We start from the raw sequence: 22324 nt of genomic DNA on the forward strand, positions 1-22324 counted from the left end.
GAACAGTTTTGCGATGGTTAAATCTGTATTTTATTGTTGATAATCAAAACGTATTATTTAAGAGGGCGTATCCCTACATAATAAATATGTTAAGAAACACCTGCTTTTACCATCTGTCCTACCACGGTACGCAGAATTTGTGACTTAATTAGTGGTCTCCATAGCTACAGCACGATTATCTTGCTGCGAACAAGTAAAAATATACAAATAAAATAGAGCGGTAACCAAATTGAAGACATGCAAACATGCGGATTGTAGAAATGGACTGACGCCTTGATTGCCCAAGGGGGCCTTTGTCTAGAGATGTCTGTGTCACTTTACAGTCTCATGTACCAGAACTCTTCTTTCATTATTTGATTCTGCATTAATGAAAAGCGTAAGTTTTTTATTTATATTCATGGGTGCTGCTGAGGAAAATTGACGTTAAGGCATAGATTGATGATGATTTCCATTTGTATTATCTTGAATTTACACCATGAAAATAGGCAGTTTTATGCAAAATCATGAAAATATGTATTTTTACATATTCATTAAAGTTTGCATTATATGTGAATAGCAAAAGTAATTTTTTTGTAGCGTTTGCTAAAATATTGGTCAGAGATTATGTTGTGACGTAAGTTTTTCTATGATTTTATTTACTACCTACATGTAGTAAATCAAATCACAAAAAATATCATTTGCAAAATAAATGATTGCCTTGGATTATTAAAAAAAAAATACGGCATCAAATGTATGTTGAAATTGTACACACTTCATATTTCAATTTGCAAACGCTGCATTTGCGTTACATTTTCTCAAGACATTCTTGTACTGTCAAAGAAGTCAATTCTGCTAATGCTGTTTGCTTCTACCTCCTGGCACAGTTACATGTAAGATACAAAAAACATGTGTTTGCTTCACCCCAGTACTAAGGTTTTTAAGAGAGAAAACAAAACTTTGCGTGCACAGAGTGCGTCGGCCACAGACATGCAAAGCTCATGACAAATGTTCACCATACTTCCAGTACTAACTTATCAGGCTTCAGGCGCTTCTTGGTCTGTCCATCCTTTTCATTTGGTCGATTAGTCATGGAGAAAAAATCCTGGATGAATATTTTATTTGGACCATAAACTGTCCGACATCATGGAGAGGGGGGGGGGTGTTTAGGTCATGGTTAATTTAAGAGAAAGGGGTGACTCAGCTAGAGTAGAAAATTACTAACACAATCTGAAGGTCTGTCTTAAGTTGAGCCTTAATGCCCCTTTGCTGGTTATTGCCTTGATGCCCATTGCATTTTCTTTTAGAGAATCACATTTACCTTATTTTACAAAAGAAAACTGACTTGCCCTTTCAAAAGAGAGGGATCTTTTAGGACGATTTAGTCCAAACAAAGTGCCTGAAGTTTTAATTTTGAAGTTGCTTGGCCAGTTTTCATGATAAAGTCTCCACATTGGCAGACATCATTATAAAGGTCTGTGGCATTAGCCTGACGTGTCTGCTACATGTACCATGTGGTAGTTGACCTTTACCATGTAGTAGTTGACCTTTATCTTAATGTGGCCATCTTTGTTGGGTTCCATGTATTCTTACAAGGTAGTTCCAATCATCATTCCATTTGAAAATGGGCCATGACTAATTTGGACTTCCTGCCTCTGTACAAACACTCAGAATTATAATTCTGCCTGACTAGTAATTTTGCAACACTTTTATATTAGGATAAAATGTAAAAAATAATAATAATAATAACTATACTGATGATGATGTCAAAATGTGTTGATGAGTGTTTGAAGTTTGAATCCATTCCTAGCCTAGTTTCTGGGTCAACCATGCCATGAGGTTTTTTGTTTTTTATTTAAAAGAACATGTTATGTGAAGCTGTAAACATGTGGAGGCCTGCAGTGAAAGTGCAGTACACATACATGTACATGTGGGCAAGTTGCCATAATGAATAATATTAGAAAGTACATGGTTTGTTTTACCTATGTTTTGTAACCTGAATTGTTTATTGTGTGTCACGGAAACACACTTACCAATGAATTGCTAATTCTTGATTTCTGAGCCGCCTGTCCAGATAACTTACAGGCAACCGGTTATGGTAGTGTTGAATACATGTTTGAGTGTTAAGTGTAGTCCAAACTTCTTGCCCAAGGAATATGCCCTTGAAACTGGCTGAATCTAATGAGGTTTGGATTTCCTCGCAATGAATTCTGGATTGATTCTTAGACGAGACAGACAAACCCTCTATATCCATTGAAGGAGCGGATGTCAAGATCAATTGCAACATGTCTCTATCAATGTTTAGTGGTAACCCTCAATAGGTTTGCCACCAGGCTTGTCCCCCCCCCCTTCCGCTTTCTTCTTGCGAGGAGTACATGTAAACTGTGTTCCTCTAAACACCTTAAGTTAGTAATCCCAATCCCAATCTTGAAGCACAATTACCTTCTGTTGGGCATACTTTCATTATATCCTTCTTCCTGGCAGTGAAACAGGGCATCTTCAAACTAATATCTTAATATTGGAATTTATTTGTTTAATTTCTTTTTTTAAATCACCTAGTATCACAAGGCTAGACTAAGGATATAGGCATTGGTATCATCCACTAGGAGCAGAGTGCACTGTATGTACATGTACCTTCCCATCATAACATCCTCACAGTACTTTTGTAGATGAATGGAAAAGGTCAGGCGTCCAGTAGTTTTAGAAAAATACATGACCCAGAAGCAATGTTGCTGACCCACCAATATGTTCTTCTTTTAATGCATAGCAAAATAAACAAACAGTACTAAATTCATGTAACAGGCAGTTTTGACGTTCCTGACTTTCCTTGTTTTAATGACTTGGGGAAAAAATATTCTAAGCATTTATTTGGACTTGTGATCTATTTACTCTCAACCTCAAACTGAAAAACAAACGATTTTGGATATGGATGATGTTATATGCAGTTGACATGGACGAGGTGTGGTACCAGTTTGACCAACAGAACCTTCGCCCCATTCAGACTGGGAGGGGACCAGCCAAATGTCAACGCATTCTTTTAACAGGTGAATCTGCTGAACTTGTCTGCTCAAGAACAAAATTGATCAACAAGTTAGCTTTCATTTTTAATTTTTTTTTGTAAGTATCTAGAAGTAAGCCTTGAAAGACCATACTGGGATTTTTTTTCTTCCTGTTATAGCAAACCAAAAATGTAATTCCAAATCAGTCCGTTATACTTTAGTTCTCAACATGTGACATGATAAATTCTTGATGGTTATTTTTCTATTTCTTCAAACTGTATGGTCTTTCAAATTTGCATGCAAAATAAGTGAAAAGGAGCAGACTCAGATCTGCACTGCACTTGAATGACCCAAGCTGTTTTGGTTCAATATTTTAGTGTGAATGTGTACTTGATAAATGCATGTTACTGCTCTTCATGCTGAATGAGATTATAAAACTTTGCTTACATTGTCTTAGTAACAAAATGTAACAAATTGGGGGAATGAACAAAGACAAATTGACTGGAGCGGGATTTGAACTTTTGACCTCCAGATTGACATGCCAGCGCTTTACCAACTGAACCATTATTTTATGTTGCACCTTACGGTACTAGAGCACCGTCAGACCTTAAAGGTGCTACGCCAATTTGTTCCGCCAACAAAGAACTAAAAGTTACTTATTACATAGGCCTATAGACCTATCCCTGCTGGCATCAAGTATACTTGATATAGATCTTCTATTAGTGCTTGTTCAACTCATTTTGATTCTTGTCTTATAAAATCAATTTTGGTCCAGAACCATTTTTGAACTGCCGGCTAGCAGTCTTGTGAATATTATCCCCTCAATATTGAGCTCTGTCTATAATAATGCAGAAATATACAGAGAAATAGAATGCTGTGTGGTCATTTCCTCTATTGTAGCTGTCCTTTGAAATGTTACATAGAAATGTTTGTTTCCTTCACTGAAGTGACCCTTTACCAGGAAATAATTGCACAATTTCATACATATGTTCAAATGCTTTTAAAGAACAGAAAGTTATTTGTGTCAATTTTTGCTCAGCAAAACATAAACAGGACACCAGTCATGTATGGTACACATGATATAGTTTTTTATCGACTGGTAAGCAAAATTGTTTGTGCTTGATTACTTTTTCTGCTAAGCTATGCTTAATAGCAGATTTCTGCTGACAAAAAATTAGCTACGGTAATTCCAATCCTACAACATTGCAATCAAACCTGCACCACAGTACCAACGTGGTGGGCACACAAATCCGATAAGGATGTAGAAATAATTTGTTTGTAAATATTGAACAGAGGCCTATACTTATAGTATATTTTCATCAACATTCACTGACAAATGAGTCTTTGTAACCCCCCCCCCATGTTGGCATTATACGGGATTTTAGATAAAACAAATCATTACAAAACAAAATTTCCCTGGCTCGCTATTATCTTGTTTCTATAGGGTTTCAATTGCATTGCTTATTTTCAGTGGCATTATTGGGTTTTGATCCGTTTGATGTTCCTATCGGATTTCTCAATAGCTGAACAACTTCAACAGGGTTTCCAAGCTTAAGTGCTGCTCACATTTGAATTAAAAGTTCTGAGATTACCATCTAAGGCAATGTTCTTTCTATTTAAAAAGAAAAGTCTCATTCTATAATTAAAGATAATATTTGTTTTTGCTGAACATTTTATTTCCCCTTCTTTGCTGCATGTGTTGATTTAGAAAGATAACCAATGGTGTTTTGTTATAATTGATTAAAAGAGGTTAAGCTTATAAGTTGCAGATGTTTGGCTAAAACAACAGCTTTTATTTCAACATATGTTTGGTGTTTTTACATTATGTGCAGCAGTGTACTTGGGGAAGGAGTTGAAAGGGGTTGGGGGTGGGATTGAATAATAATTTTCCTGACTTAATGTAGTTTCATCATACCAGGGAATGTTTTTATTGCTAAATACTCAGACAGAATACGCTGTTTGCATACTAAATGCTCACATATTGAGTTTATAAAATAATTATTTTTGAGTGGTAACTGACACAGTTTGTGTGGCATTTGTCCATGACCAGATGTTATACATAAGGATGTCATGTGCTGCAAAGTAATGTGTGATAAAAGAGAACAAGATGGGGCAGTATCTTTTAAACACTTAAGCAAGAGTTTCTAAGATGATTTGAACTCTGAAATGCATGAACTTGAACAAAAGTATTGGAAAGAGACAAGGGAGATGGACTTTAAACATTGGCATCTACATACTCTTAATTGGGCGGGTAGCCACAGAAAGCATGGAGGTACGCCAAACTTTGTTTGTATTTAGGAGTTTAGATACACTGTCACTAAGTCAGTAAGGGTGTGCCCAATCGTGAACTTTAACATATATTTTTAGATTAATTATTTGACATTAAACTTGCAACTTCACTTTGTCATGTTGCGGCCATCTTGCTTGTGTTATCTCTCAATCAAGTATGTAAAGCCAAACTGAGGCTGGAGGGGCAAAATAGACTGGTCCCCTTTGAGATTTGGTGCTCATGATTGCATGTGCGCAAAGGAGACATGACCAAGATGGCCACAGCATAAATAGAGAAGTGATTTGTTGCATACAATTAGTTTTTCATTTTTGTTTCTTCTCATTGAAATGTTGGCATTGGGCATGATGACATTCCTTGTCTTGTTGACTCCATTCAAGTCATTTTATAGCTTTTAATGTTTCATTCACCCCCATTGTGTTTGGGACTTTGTTTTCGCTGTAGGGAACCGTGATCATATATGTGTTGCAACTGAGCCAGAGAGCGAGCCGGATTCAGGTGAATCTTTGTGGTCAGTGTACGAGGTGTTGTTCTGGTGCTAGTCCCTAAGGCAGTGTTCCTTATCAAAGTACATCTTCTTCCAAAATGAAAGATGAACTTCCTGAGAGGTGTTGAACCAATGAAGAAATCTTCTGTGGGAAACATAGTGGTAGCAAATTCAAAACCACAATACTCCTCAAATGAAACAAATGTTTCTGATGCAAATGATTGCTGAACTTTTTGCAATTCGGTAATGTACAAGCAAATCCGGTTGTATCTTTTGTGGGAGGGGGAATGAGGATAGGCAAAGGGAGGGTGGGCTGATTGATTCTGGGCTGGGGAGGTTTAACTGTTTAAGGTCTAGTCACTAGAACCCACCTGGACTTGTGAGCATGTTGTACACTGTATCAGCATGACATTAGCATGACGGCGGCACCAGGCATGTGGCTTATTAGACAACTGCTAAGCATAGATACAAACTGCTTCTTATTAACCATTACACTATCTTCTAAATCCACCGTAATCCACTTGCTAGTTTATTTGCCTGAGTTTGGTGGATTTTACTTACCCACCCAACAACAACAGACACACCAATCTTGTTAGACCCTTCTTTCTGACGTCACATTGTAGCATTGCAGGTTGACTATTCGTACGTAGGATACGTACGCAGAGTGCCATCCAGCATTGCGTTTCATTGTACATGTTTGCACAGTTCTTGCAATGTGTGTGTCTAGCAAGCATGTGTAAGTACTTAAGAACCACTCTCAGGAATGGTGAGAGATAAAATGGTGACGTCATCTGAGAAGAGTTCATCAAAGTCCATTGGTTTGGATGTTGGTCTAGGAAACAGAAAGTAATATACATGCACACACAAAGCAAACTTGGGTCAGTTTATCAAAACCTCTTGGTGATGATGCTGGTCGATTCTGGTGGATTTAGGAAGGTTTCAACAATGCCTGCAGGTACTCGTGCAAAAGTTAACATTTTTCAAAAGGCGGGTGAGGGGGAGGGGCCTCCATCTCTTTCTTTCTCTTGATTATGCATGCTTCTCTTGATACGTTTTAAGTTGTAGTCTGATAATATTTTGTAATGCCTTTATTGTTGTTTCAAAAGGTCTTATATGAAATGATCATCCATTCATCTATCTATGGATACATTAATAATTCTATCATTACCTTGATCTGGACATTTCTGAAATACAATTGTTATGCTTTTAAAGAAAACAAGAACATTGTTATCTGAATAGAACACCATATGTATTGTTCTCAGATGACGGTCAGGTCGGCTCAGTGGTTTCATTCCCTGCCTTTCACCTCTCTGGACCCTGGTTTGAATCCCACCTCAGATCAGAGCCTTGCAATATGGATTGGGATTAACAGTCCCTACCTTATTGCTCGCGTTTTCTCCATTTGGGGTTTTTCTCGCACATCTAAAACAGATCTGGTTTCCTTTGCATCCTATTATTGGTGCTTATTGTGCTGTTGGATGCATTTATAAAAAATACAATAAATGTCCGTTCAGAAGCTTGGAAGTTTAAAGCGTGCGTTAACAACATTGGAAGTTTAAAGTGTGCGTTAACAACATTGGAAGTTTAAAGTGTGCGTTAACAACATTGCAAGTTTAAAGTGTGCGTTAACAACATGCTTCTGGGCTACATACACATGTAGATAGACGTAAAACCAGAAAAAAGACATCTCACTAATTTGCTGTTTCTTGTGTCCCAATAATAATAGTAGAGGATTAAGACACCAGATTTAGCTGATAGGAAAGTAAGAAGAAATGACTTTTGGTTCATTTACTGACTACTCATTGAAATTCACTCATACCATAAGGTCTAGGCTTCATTTTCTTCACCCTTGTTTTATTTCATGAATTTATTTATTTTGCATGTGTCATATATGCATGGGTAGCAGTTGCATTAATAATTAATTAATCCATTGAATGATTTTATGCTTATTTGTAATGGTCAGGTACCTACAGCAATTGGAGCATATCATTTAATTACAGCGGTGTAGATGTCTGAAGAATTTGGACTTGTCAAGTGCTGTGATTTTCTGGTTTGCTTCTTCAATCCATCATTTTTCATTTAGTAAAATACAGATTGAGCCTGCGTTCATCACAGATGTGAGGCCATTACTATTTAAAACAAATATTTATACCATACAGGTCGGTAAGCCAAAATAAAGAAATATGGGCGTGCTTATTTTTGAAGATCAAAGCTCAATGTGGGAAAACAAAAAGCAAAAATCTCTCCACAGCCCTACCTCAATACCCAACGTTGATTTGCAAAGTGGTTTACCCATGGTTGAACATACCACTTTCATTTATCTCTTCTCTCAGTAAAGATAATTCCTTTCCGGGTATTCTACCTGAGGGAAGGTGTTTTGTAGGGGGGGGGGGGGGGTGGTTCTAAACATATGGGATCTAAATCTGTGTACTTAAACAGATTGCCAGATTGCTGTCATGAGTGGCCTGGATTCCACTAGAATGTTGACTTTCATGTAGGTGTTTAGCTTGGTCGTCTTAGGAGAGGTTGCCACTGATTTCTCTAGATGTAATACAGACCTCTACTTTCTTCGTCATCTGAGCTTTATGGGCAAAGGTCCACTAAGGATACTCACCCTCCAGTATGCAGGCTTACCACGTTAACTCTGGAGGGGATAGTTGTGCAATTTGCATCGGGGATATTACATGTTTTTAATTCCGTCGCTTAATTTCCCTTCGGATTACGAGTCGCTTGAAGTCATGGAAAAGTCTGTGCATTCTGATTTATATTTTATTATTTATATTAATGCATACAAATAGTGATTTGGGAAGTATGATTAAATGTGGGACTGGGTGTAAGCTTTCCAAATAATAACTGCATTCGGTGGTAATTGTGATTTGATTTTTAACAGGGTTGATTTTTAGCCATGATATTCTGTACTTTAAGTCTGATTTCCAATGTTTTGGCCTTTGCAAAAAAGCTGAAAATTTATGATTAAATAACCTAAAATATCTGCACAATTTAAACATGTTGGATAGCCCTTGTAGTCAATCAAACTACTACGAGGCCACAAGGCTTGTGGCTCAAAAAGTTTACCAGAATTCATTTTACAGGACTAGAATTAAAATGAAAAGAAAAAACAAACACCACACAGTCTGACATACATTGAAAACAACATTAATGAGCATCAAGAGAAGTTTTCTTTTCTCATGTACTTTGTGCTGGTACACTCAACTAATAATTGAAAGGTTTTCATCAGCATAAAAAATGTTATAATAAATGTAAAGATAATCCACAGCAAGGTATTGTTATTATTCAAGCAAGTCTAGTTGTGAGTTTACTGGCATGATGCCAATATCACTGGTACACGTATTCCATTGTTAATTCCAAGCCCTGGACTAACCGTAGGTGTTTTTAAACACTAAACGCAGTTCACAATAACTCAACACACAAATGTTTGGGCTGCAATGTTGTAGATTAAAAGAATGGGTTTTGGGAGGGGGGGCGGCGTTAACGGAAATTACACCAGGAAGTGTTCACATGCTGTTAAATATTTTAATGTCAATGTCGCTTTCTGAAAAGCAGAAACGCTATTTCCTGAAATGATTTATGTGAAATGATCAAGTCTTGTTAAAATTGATAGTGATTGCACAAGACAGCCAGTAGGTGTTGTTTTCATGGAATTACTCGATGAAACCATATTCTGAAAAAGTTGATTAACAAGCAGCAATAAAATTTAAAAACCGTACTGGTAATGTTTGTATTTGGCACAGAATCCCAAAAGAAATAGTTGCATTTTGTCTCTTACACAATTGCTTGTTGAGTTTATGTGAGAGGACATTTATTTCATCAACTTGTTGCAACTTGAACCAATACCTGTTTCAAGTTAGTAATTAACTACCGGTCAACCTAACCAGACCAGTTATGGTTACGACCCGGGAAATGCACAACTGGCCTTTCCGTGAGCGTGCAAGATTGGGGGAGGGGGGGGGGGGGTCTAGTGGTTAACCGTCTGCCCTTTAATGCAGTTGGTCATGGATCCAAATAACATCCGAGTAATTTTGTTTAGTAACCTTTGAATTTGTTCTCACACTGAGTATTCTGACAAGCATAGTGTTCATGTATAGAGTGCAATTGTCATACACCAACATGGTTGGGTATGCGTAGTGGTATCTTTCCTTGCCTTTTCAAAATCTAAAACTAAAACTTCTTCCCTTTTCTTTTCTCCATTGGGTTATTTGCTAGTACGGTGAATAAGTTCGCTTTTCTGGGAGTCCTTGGCTTCACAACCAAAATAAATTTGAAATGAAGGGTGAAACCAACAAATGCAAGTGTTTCATCAAGTTGAATGTCTAACTTGGCAAATACTCAAAAAAGTACAAAGTGAAAGCTAACTCCAGCAACCCTCACATTGATTCCTATAAACATTGCTCAGTTGTTCACCGTAAGCTAACAACGATCTGATCCAACAACCTTTGTATCCTTGTTACACTCTTAGAAGGAACTATTTTGCAAGAATCTCAGTTCATGAATATTAACTTTGTTTTGACAGCTTCAACGAACGGTTCGTCTGGCTTTACTGGAATAAAATCGTTTGGAATCCCACACCTACGGTGCGGATTATCCTTAGATTGAATTATTATGCGTTCATTATTTACACCTGCCATGGGTTCTTAATGGGACACATTTCTCAGCAGAGTACGTTCCATTCTGGTTCAAATAAGACAGGATGTTCACAGAGTTGCAATTCATTGATTACTTTGTGGAAGGGGTGGGGGAAAGGGAGGTTTCGGGTGGGGGTGCTGTTTAGAGAGTTGATATTCATTAATTACTTTGTGGAAGGGGGTGGGGGAAAGGGAGGTTTTGGGTGGGGTGCTGTTCAGAGAGTTGATATTCATTAATTACTTTGTGGAAGGGGGTGGGGAAAAGGGAGGTTTGGGGTGGGGTGCTGTTCAGAGAGTTGCAATTCTTTAATTACTTGCTTGAAGGGGTGGGGAAATGGAGGGTGGCTGTGATGCCAATGGAGAAAGTCTTTGGTACTTTCTCTAAAGTGAAACAGTCTTGCATTTATTAGATACAATTTTTACATAATTTTGTTGGTTTTGTTTTATGGAGCAAACATTGACTAGAGTGGGTATTAAACCTGCAAACTCAGGATTAATTTGTCAGCCCTCTATTTACATTTTTCAGAGACACAGATGTTATTTTCTTGAGATATCAATTGTATCATGCTCTGTAATCCACATACTTCTCTAGCTGTGTTTAACCAATAACTGCTTAAGCAGCTTTGTCAAAACCTGCATTGCTTTGTACCTAGTTCATGCTAAGCTAACAAAGCCCTTACTGTGCTTACTAGACATGCATAAGCTGCACTTAAAACCTTGACCTTAACCCACTGAGTTTGTTTACTTAGAAAAATAGCATTGTAGAGACTATCATTGTTTATGTGGCAACAAAATACAACAAAGTGTAGTCCACAGCTACATTTATAAAAACAAAATCAAATTTCTTCCCTGTTCATCTCGATTCAAAATTCATCCCGATGCAAAAAAAGAGAACATTAATACATATTTCTCTAAAACTACATTACCTCTTAAGGGGTCTTTTCTTAAAATGTTTTATAATATCGGCAGCTCTCCAGTGCTTCTTACGAAGTACATTTTTATGGTCATTAGTTTTTTTATATGTTTAAATAACCAACGTATCCTTTATTATAAATCTCAACCAACTGTTCCTGGAATGAGAAATAATTGGTTTCTTGTATCTCATAATGATCAGATTATGCTTTTTCCATCACTATTAATGAGGGGTCTAGCCTTGTAGCTGTCTGTATTAAATTATCAAAGCGTAGGTGCTCTCTCTTTGTTTGCATTATATTTTTGGCCATTAACTTGTTATAGAAAACATCTAACGGATCATTACAAAAGTTCATCTTGATTGTTGATAACTCATGTATTATATGAGGTTTATTGTTTTTGGTTCCAAATAAAGTATGTTACTTACATTTTGTTTAGTTGTGTTCATTTCCAACAAAGTAAGGAGTTTCCTCAGATTAGCAACCATGTCTTATGCTCAACTACCTTTGGTGCCATTTCTTGGTCGTCAAAGATGGTGCAGGCATTGTACTAGTTGGTCATAATGTCCTAACCACGCCTACAACACCCTGCTTTGATGACAAAGAAAGGGTATAAAGGCAGTTGAGCATTGGACATTGGTTGCCAATCTGTTCTAGTATAAATTACAGAAATATTAAGCTTTCAGACTTTTAAACTTTTATGCGTTTTTGCATCCTTACTGCTCCTGCATAATGCCTTCATTCTTTTATTACAAACCACTTTAAACTGACAATCATTGTTTTATTTTCATTTATTTATTTTTATTTCTTCATGTTTGATTTAGTAACTTTAGGTATCCTGACTTTAATAACTGTTTTTCTCCGTCTTATTATTTGACTGTTTTCATGTGTATGGTAATATTTATGGTCTGCTTCTTTTTGAAGGCCCAAACCGAGGGAATTTTGGCGGTGGTATCAAAGTAGGAGGTACTGTAGCCGTTCCAATAGATCGGTAAGTTTGACATTAATCTCCTTTGAGTGTTTGTGAATTGCAGTTCACATAGATTCATTAAAACAACTTCTGTGTGTGAGGATATTACTCCTTAATACTGGATAGCAGGAAGGCTCCCAAGTTGTTTACTTCTCTTTGTGGGGTTTGTCATTCTGTGCTTGGGTTTGCTGCGTCTGAAATGGAGTGAAAATCTGCTGCCACCTTTCCTTTCAAAACTCATCTGTTTGCGTATTCTTGATCAAGGGAAACCCTTACAGTGAATTAGCAACCATCTTGCATCCAAAACAAAAGAGACATTTTTATAAATTTGTTGTTGTTTTTGATTATAAAACAACAAGGAAAAATATGTGACAAGTAGAAATATGTCAACCCTCCCAAACTACGTTTTTAAAGAACTGTTTTATCCTAAACATTAAAAAAGCAACAGTGAGTGTTCACAATGATCCCTACACATGCATGGTTATTCTGAACTCTTAAAAAATAACTTAATAATATTTAACAATTTTAAGAACTTAATTCAAGTTTGATTGGCATGAACTTGCATTCACTAACTTGGAATGATGTGAGATGCTTAATGTGCATGATGGAATCTACGGGTTAACTTTTTCATTATTTGATCAACCTCTTTCTTTTTCTTTGTGTACATAATCCATTATTCATACACATTTTCCTTTATATAAACATTTACTGTCAAATCATTCACAACACCTGTACAATTTACTTCATTTAGTGTTTGGGAAAGTCATAGAATTTGCGCGTCAGTGTACAGTGTACTAGGGCCAATTTCATAGAGCTGCTTACATATGAAATTGATGCCCTCGGTGCCCCTTCAAAAGTTCCCCATAGACTTTGAGATTTGCTGACGGAAAGTGCCATTTGCAAAATGAAAATGGCCTTGCCCTCTCAAAGATGAAATTACAGGCCTGTCATAGTTCTTATAATTTGGCAGAATAAAAACAACACTCCAACAAATAAAAGCATGGATGATAATATATGTAGTTTTACTTTGATGTAATAATAATAAAACAGTATTTATACTGTATAGCGCAATATGAATAAACATTCATTGAAGCGCTAAATAGAAACCATTTCTTATAAGCAGGTCTGTAGTGCATGATGATGTACAGCATACACTTAGACGCCAATAGTTGATAGAAATTGTAGTTATTATAGTTAGATGTGCCTTTTTGTTTTCTTCTACATATTGTTAATGATATATCAAATTTTAACGTTTGTGCCACAGAATGGACTTTGTTTAATCATATGATTTGATTCTTTCCATATGGTGCAATCCATGTATGTGCAACTTATAGTTTTGATTGCCAAATGACAGAATAGCCAGATATCATTATGTATGCAAATTGTGATGAATATTTGACATGTGAGGGAAAATTGACTGTAATCAATAAATTTGCACACACTACTCTAGCTGCATGTATCCTGTATTGAACGATACGGCTTTTAAACAAAAAAATAATCTGACATTCTGACAAGTTTTTCCCAGTCCTCAAAAGCCATTATTATATCAAAGCCTGTTTTTAAAATGTAAGTCCTAAACGTGCTGACCCAGTTTCATGGCATTTCTGTACTTCTGTGATCCTCAGACTCCCACTTCCACCCCTCTTAACTCAAGGGTAAAGGTCAAGTTTCTGCTCTGATTCTTTGAAAAAGAAATCCTTGATTTATCTGTTTGCAAAAAAAGGGGTCCTTGCTCGTAGTATTGGTTTGAAATAAAATTTGTTTTCTAGAAATGTGCACTATTCATTGGTGCTATCCTTAAATAGAGTTGTCATACTTTGTCTGGAATGAGAGCTTCAATAAATTGTTAATGTTAAACCTTTGTAGTTTTAGTCAGGTTTGTAGGTCAAAGAAAGCCTGGGATAAGTTTAAACCTCATAGCTTGTAAATTTCCTGCAAAGTCGCTGTCAAAGTTAAAACATCAACACTTATAGACCCCACCCCATAGAAATAAATCCTGATGTTTTCCACAGTTCAGTTTGTTGTTGCGTTTATGAAGGCCTACAAGGTCAAATAAAAGCTGTGTGCAATCATTTTCCAATGTGCGAGTCTAGCATGTATTTGAGCATATAGACCCATTACTGTTTGTGCTACTTTGTTTTCTGATCACCACGTTCTGCTAAAGCAATGTACGCTGGACCAAAAAGTTCTCAAGTTTGTTTCAATCTGCGCAAGACTTGCACGGTCCATAAATAGAATCCTTATGAAAGTGACTCTTAAAACTAGACTGCAAAGATGATTTTACATTTCCAAACTAACAACGATGATGTACCTTTAAAATTGAGAGTCAAGCTCAACTCGTATAGATTATAAAATTCATCACACGCCTTTAGAAAGCAAGGCATATTAGCTCAACCACTTCTAATCAATATAATGGCACAGAGAGGGTCCGCTAATATTCTGAATCCATCAGGTATTTGCAGAGGAATGGAACATTTCAATTTAAAGCTCAATCTTCGATGCTTTTCACTCTTTATTTGTTCACTGACAGCATGAGTAGATTTCTTGTGTTTTGACAAGACAGCTTTGGTTGTGGTCCTCTTGATCATCCCCTGACACAAGTTTTTCTTTAAGTTCTTTTCTTTCATATGAGTTTTTTTCCGTTTTGAAACAGTGCCATCATCTGTAAATATTTATTCAGAAAGAAAAGAAGTAGTAGAAAAAAGATTGTTTGTGCGAAAATCAAGCACTGCAATTTTGTAGAATGAATTATTTAAAAATAAATTATTTTTTTCTTTTCTGAGGGTCTAATTTCTTCAAATGAAAAAGATGCAGAGAGTAGAAGACATTTGAGGCACCTTCCTGTCTATGACTGTAAGGAAATGTTGACTGAATGAAAGCCCATCCATTTTGTTAGTGGGTCTGGGGTGGATTTCACAAAGAGTTAGGACTAGTCTTATCTCGAGTTAGGACCAGTTACTCGTCCTAACTTAGGACTATCCATGCAATTTGTATATCTCCTAGGACTAGTCCTAAGTTAGGACTGGTCCTAACTCTTCGTGAAATCGACCCCAGGACATGTAGCTTGCATCATGGATGTAAATATAGTACCTCCATGCTTGCATTAACCAGAATTAATTAAAAGTGAAAGGGGGGTGGCGGGTCCGGGTTGCTTGATATACAAAAGGTTCGCCGAGTGTTATTAACTGAAGCCATGTTAGTGATTGGGTTTGATGGAGTTTATTCAATGGAGAGCTGATAGATGCCTGTTTGCACCCGGAGGACAAGGTGCAACAGGGGGAGTCAGAGTTCTTTAAAGGTGCTGATTTGGGGTTCTTTTCATGCATTTATTTCCATAAAGGAAAATGTACAGTTTTATTAGTATACAAATAATTTTCAAGAAGGTTTATTGAACAAAGATGTATTAAAAACTATTAGAATAAAAAATATATAAGACACAAGGAAACGGGCAATATGAAGGCACACATGTATTTTCAAAAGACAACAGAACATTAAGACAAGGACGAAACAGGACAAACACACAAAGCAAACGCTACTTAATGAGAGCTACAATGTAGAACGGAACAAGAAGGTACCATACACCGTAAATCATACTCAGAAACTTATAGAGGTGAAGGAGGATTGTAAGAGTTCAAAAACAACCAATTTACTTCAAATGCAAATTCACATCTATTCGAAGTGGTTGTTGTCTGAATGCTTTGGCAAAAGAAACAGCCCATCTGATGTAGTCAGCATACTGGGGAGATTGCGTCCGTATCAGTCTATGCATAGGTCTATGGATGTCTTCTGCTAGTGCTGATGTAAAGCGGAGGTGGCCATGGGCTATTGTTGTTGAGGCTTACTAATGCATTAACGGTCATGTGTCATTATCTGTATGTTTAGAATTGTCTAGTCTTATGGAATACACCTAATCAGTCCTTCCAAGTCTCTACTGCAAGGCAAGTTTTATCAAAATGAAAACAAATATAAAATTCACGGCCAGAGAGGATGGTATTATAACCCTCAATCCCTTCCCCCATGAGACGCATTCCTCGCCCCCTCTGAAATTAATACTCTGAAGAAATTACTTGAATAAATTGCCCTAGTTTAAAGTGATGACATTTTAATGTTGGGTTGGCGAGCCTCTTATTTGATTTCAAATTTTGTGTAATATGAGTTCTGGCCTAGGTTGTTTTCTTTTGGATTTGCTGTCTTTAATTGTCCCCTGCGTCTCTAGTCTGTCATCTTCATCTGAGCGTAGATCCTCAGGTACCAGCGCTGTGGAGCATCTTAAGATGTATTATACACAAAATGTATTTTTAAAGAGAACGTATGCTTTTGGTAATTGCTCTTAAATTTAATGTTTATAAAAACTATTGGTTAGAAGCCTTTGCAGCAACCGATAGTATAAAACATTTTGAGAAACATTTTACTTTGAATATAATGTGGTTACATGTAAAAAATAGTTTTGATTATGCCCCCAAATTTGAGTTTGAGGTAATGCTCCTCAGATTGTGTATTCCTATTTGGGAATACACTCCTCAGATTGTGTATTCCTATTTGGGAATACACTCCTCAGATTGTGTATTCCTATTTGGGAATACACTTGCTGCGTGGACATAATTGGAAATTAACAAAGGTTTACACTACCTTTGATAAAACATAAAACCACACATTTCTGAAAGGGATGTTATAAAATATATGTTTTCTGCCCTAGTATGATTAAAGCCAAAATATAAAAGCACCCCTTTCCCCATGTTTTTATTTCTGATCACTTTTGTTGCATATTCTAAACAGTCAATTGCAACATTTTAGTAAATATTTCTTATATATGGCCTTCGTGTTCGCTTTTCCTTATCGATGAAAATTGATTGCTGCCAACCGACCGTGTTGTGGTTTGTATGTTGTTTACTTTTCAATTAATTTTTCGGAAGACTAACATTGATCTTGGCATGATAGTCACATGTAGGACAGCTTCAAGCATCGTGTACTGCCCATAACAAATCATAAAGAGACATTTATAAAACACATAAAGGTAAGCTTCGCATCAAGGCGCTGGATATAAACAAATAGATTAAACAGTTAAATTTGTAAAAATTTTAAATTGCATACAAAAATTTATTAAATACGTAAAATAAGTAATAAAACAAAATATAAACAAGGGCCAAATTTCATAGCACTTCTTACTGGTTAGCAAATTTTTGTCTAACTAATAGTAGAAACATTGCAAGAAAAATGAACATACACCATTTCTTTACATTGTTACGTCATTCACTTTTGTGGTACCGAGAGGTTAACATGCCCTTTACTTTTTACAGCGTAGCAGTTCTTTGAAATTGGGCTCAACAGCTGCTTGTACTATTAACAGCTGCTCCTTTGTAAAACAACTATTAAGTAGGTCTGCACAACAGACTGGTAGATCAATTATAGAATTGTTTTATCGACACGGAAAGAGTAGACAATCAAAATGCTGTTGTTGCAATTTACAGGCATGTGAGTTTTCTGGTTTTTCCCTGGAAATCCATTTTTATTTTATTGGTATAATTTATTTATATAACAGAATTTTAAAAAGTGTGCAGATAAAACCATAATAGAACTTCACAGACTTTTAAACCAAAGATAAATATAAGCAAGCTTCCGCTCATTGTGGTCAGCGTTTTTTTCAACAGCCTACCTATCACATCCCTGAAATAACTTTGTTTTAAAGATGCTTCAATTATTAATAGATGTTATTCTCACTGAGGCAAGCAAGAGTCATGTGCACCAATATCCAATGCGGGGAAAAAAGAGAAACAAATTGTAGCTTCTGGCGCCAGGTTTATACCCATGCATGAAATGTACATGTAGGCAGTAGTCCCGATGGTGCACAATACATGTACGTAGTTATGCTTAATGTTGAACTTATGGAAACAGAAAGTTGACATCAAGTGATCCATTATTACATGTACTTGCCCCAAGTTCATGTCTGTGTACATAGTGCATGGCAGCTGCTGTGATGTTAGGCTAACTGAGGGTAGTGGTATCAGTTCATCCATGAAGGGGGTGGGATGTTGTCAGATACAATGGTTGCTTAGCAATGGGTCAGCTTAGGGTCATCTTCTACACCTCTTGGAATGTACTACGTGAGTCTGAGACTTCAGTCTTAAAGGAATAGTACATTTAGAACCGCTTTGTTGTTACTGTCCTATATGATAGATACAATAAAACCAACCTGTGAAAATTTAGTTTCAAAAGGTGTTCGCATTTTTTGAGATACCACCAAATATCCTGAGCTACATACATGTATTGTGTCCATTAAGGAAGAAAAATCTGCAATTGGAATACATATTCAGAGAGACTTTACTGTCAGTAACGCGAGGGAAGGGGGTAGGGTCGGAATCTTAACCAACCTCCTGACTGAAAAGACACTTCTAAACATTTTGTTTTATAATTATTTTTTTCAATCATTCCCTGTAAAATTTTCTTTAAAAATAACTTCAGAATCTTCTTCTGAAAAATTGCCATCGATGAAATTAAAATAAGAATTTGTTTTGTCTTGCAGTGCTTTTCCTCTCAGTATTGTCTAGATATTATTTGCAGGACATTTTATACAATCTTAAGTTTAGAATACTTATTACTGTATATTCCTACCACACACACTTCTGTCAAGTACATGTACATACACGTAGGCTTCTTGCTGATATCAATCAACTTTTGGGACCTGTGAACTTTTAAGTGGAGTTTCTGTAAAAAGTAAATGATTTTCCAGGAGTTTACCAGCTACCTAGACAAAACAGGTAGCTGGTACCTTGGTTAATTCTGCTTCATTAAAAAACATAAGCGTAGTAGAAATAACGCACAGTCTTGTCTTGCTCACTCTGTTTGTTTGTTGGGGCGTTTGTTTGGGTGTTTGTTTGTCAGGTTGACACCCTTCTCCAATTTCACTAAATACCTCACTGTCTGTCTGTTGATCCACAGTCATTTTTTTTGTCCACAGTATGTTTGTCGGTCCACAGTCTGTTTGTTGGTCTGCTGTCAGTTTGTTTGTCACTCTTCCGCGCTGGAGCATTTTGTGGTGTAAATCAGCTTGTCTCGTTTTCCAACCACACTTCCAACCTCTTCCCAATTGTCCCCATCTGTCTTCCATGATCATCCCACTGTCTACCATTCTTTAACATCAATCCCCGCTCATTTTCCTCACATCCAAACACACTACTTCATCTTTTATCCAGACCATACTTTTTTCCCGGGCGATGAACCATCCTGATGTTCATTTTCATTTCATACTCTAAAGCTTTTTCTAACATTTGTCATGAAAAATAACAGATTTTCTTTGGACAGGAAAGTTTCCAATTAGTGTCTATTGAAAGCAGCTACTTTAAAGATTTAGTACAGTTTGAGATGATAACAACATTAGTGAAAATGATACTTCCACTTAGAATCTGGAAAACTTTTTTTTTTGGGGGGGGGGATTGTTTTCCTGAGAGATATTTGCACATGAAGTGCAAGTTTTAAATAAATCTCCGCTCTCATGTCTGTAACATTGTGGAGCCAAGATACAAAATTTTATAACAAAACAAACACTGATTTCTCTAATTGTCATTACCTTTGTTAATTTTGTACATTATTCAAATATTAGTCATTATGATACTTGTAATTTTCTTAAAAATTAGAAGACTTAATTTTCAGAGAAACAAAAAAGAAGCTGTACTTCAATGTAAATTATACAAAGGTATCATCACCTCTGTGAATATGACAAAAACATCCCCTTTCTGAGGTTGGCTTAATAATCAATAAGATTGTGTTATTGTGAGATGAACCTCTGCCTTCCCCATCCCTTAACCCACCCTGGCTCCCATTCCCACCCTTAGTCTCTCCCTTAATGTCCTCTCCACCCCCAATTCCTTCCCTATTGCCCTACCCATCCAAACTGCCCTCTCCACCCTGACCCCTCTCCCAACCCTAACATCCCTTTTTAACTAGTTTCCCTCGCCCCAATTGCCCTCCTACCCCACCCTTACCCCTAGCACGTGTGATTAATTTGATATTTTGGTTTAACCCTTCTCTTGGTTTGATGTGCACTGTTTCCCCTACCCCCAACTGTTTCTCTCCGACCCCCCTTGCACTGACAAGCAGCTACACTGGCAATAAGGGTAGTCAGGAAACTAACGCTAGCAACGTAGACAAGACTGCTCCTCTGTTTGCTCGTAAGACTAAATTATCGCAAAAGGTTCAGAATGTTCTGGATAGGAGGTAAGTTCTTAAATGCACCAAAGAGGAAAAACATATTGTTGTTATTTATTTGTCTTTATTTTAAAGCCAAATCAAATCTGTGTTTTCTTGAAAAAGATGCTAACTTGTTGAACAAAAGTACAAGCAACATGTTTTGAACAAAAACAATTTGTACATAAGAAAAACCAATATTTCATCCGCTCCTCTCCTAAAAAATTTTTTTGGTATAAAATGCTTTAGAAATTATTATTAATAATTTATGTATGGATCCTAAGGAACAGACAGAGAGTCATCGTCAAGTTACTAAATGTCAGATGAAATCACAAATGGATGCATTTTTTTTGCTAACTAGGCAAAACTTGCAAACAGTAGTGGAGAGTTGACAAGTCCCTGATATGTGGTTGCATGTGAATGTTAAAACAATAAACCCTTTTTCGTTTGTTCTTCGAACTAACAAGATTTACCTTAAATGTCTGTCGAGTTTTAACACTAACAAGACCTGTAAGAAGGCTATTTGGGTTTTGTTTTGGCATGATACCTGCAAGAAACTAACTACTAAGTAATTTTACTAACAGCAATACTAAATTTAATTTGATTCACATTTTATAACCAATGCTTATAATATTTTTCTTTACAGTTCTAATTCTTGTGTGTTTGTTTATTTGTAATCATTAACTGTTGTTTAATAAAGATGTGCAAGATGGATAAAAAGAACAAATACCCTCCCAGGGCTCCCTCGCTTGATTCCACAAAACAATCATCCATAACATAAATTCACTCAAATTCACTCATTTCACATGGGAATCCCTACCTTGTTTTTTTAGACGATATTCAAATTGATGGCTACAGCTACAGCAAACGCCTATAGCTAAGGGTGTTGTTAAAGGAACTGGACACTATTGATAATTGTCAAGAACCAGCCTTCTGACTTGGTGTATCTCAACATATGCATACAATAACAAACCTGTGAAGCTCAATTGGTCATTGAAGTTGCAAGATAACTATGAAAGAAAAACACCCTTGTCACACGAAGTTGTGTGCTTTCAGATGCTTGATTTCGAGACCTCAAAATCTAATGATGAGGTCTCGAAATCAAATTTGTGGAAAATAACTTCTTTCTCGAAAACTACGTCACTTTAGAGGGAGCCGATTCTCACAATGTTTTATACTATCAACCTCTTCCTATTACTCTTAACCAAGTAAGATTTTTGGCTACTAATTATTGTGAGTAAATACCAATAGTGTCCACTGCCTTTAAAGATGTGGTTCAATGGAAGATGATGCGCAAATCTAGCCATAACTGTTAATTCGCACATGACCTCATTTAAAAAAAAGTAAAAAGGAACGATATATGGAATTGTTTGTAAATCCTTAACACCGATGTGTGATTAAATAAAGAAATAAATATTATTTGCATCCCTAGTGGCATTGGTACACCAATGCAACAGATGTTTATTAAATATTTGTCATGTTTTTTAAATTTTGTATACCAATTTTGAATATAATTTTTTGTTTTGCAGTTCTGCACTCGCATCGCCCAATGTAACATGCACAGCAAATAGATCGCGCAATAGGATGATCAACCTTTACGGTCAAAAGTAAGTGGTAAATGTTTTTGGGATGAAGTCTTTTGTGTTGTGACTGTTTGTGCTCTAAAATGCTTTAATTTCTAGATAGAGGCTATCAAGTTATATTGCATCAGTGCTTTTGCAACTTGCCCGAACTCCATCTCTTTCACTGGCGTCCCCAATTCCCTTTTTCCTCAAGTGGTGTGCAGTATGCTAATTTTGGACTTCACCTTTCATCAGATGTAGCCTTAGTTCCATTTTCCACTTCAGAATTGTTATGAACTCAGGTGCTT

The 22324-nt window shown here is 36.5% G+C and overlaps 1 protein-coding gene across 10 annotated transcripts in view; it reads left to right on the top strand.

Moving 5' to 3' along the window:
• The window catches only part of LOC139935429 (CMP-N-acetylneuraminate-beta-1,4-galactoside alpha-2,3-sialyltransferase-like), a 51604-nt gene that overhangs the window by 17651 nt on the left and 11629 nt on the right, over window positions 1–22324 (top strand). For 3 of the 10 annotated variants that reach the window (XM_071930027.1, XM_071930026.1, XM_071930028.1), the window contains 5 exons: window positions 2922–3020; window positions 5707–5760; window positions 12228–12294; window positions 20365–20484; window positions 21984–22061. In XM_071930027.1, coding sequence (XP_071786128.1) covers window positions 2922–3020; window positions 5707–5760; window positions 12228–12294; window positions 20365–20484; window positions 21984–22061 — 418 coding nt within the window. The remainder of the gene's footprint in view (window positions 1–2921; window positions 3021–5706; window positions 5761–12227; window positions 12295–20364; window positions 20485–21983; window positions 22062–22324) is intronic. The other 7 variants (XM_071930029.1, XM_071930032.1, XM_071930030.1 and 4 more) reach the window with 7 other exon arrangements.

The sequence above is a fragment of the Asterias amurensis genome, chromosome 3, assembly GCF_032118995.1.
Source record: "Asterias amurensis chromosome 3, ASM3211899v1".
Lineage (NCBI taxonomy): Eukaryota > Metazoa > Echinodermata > Asteroidea > Forcipulatida > Asteriidae > Asterias > Asterias amurensis.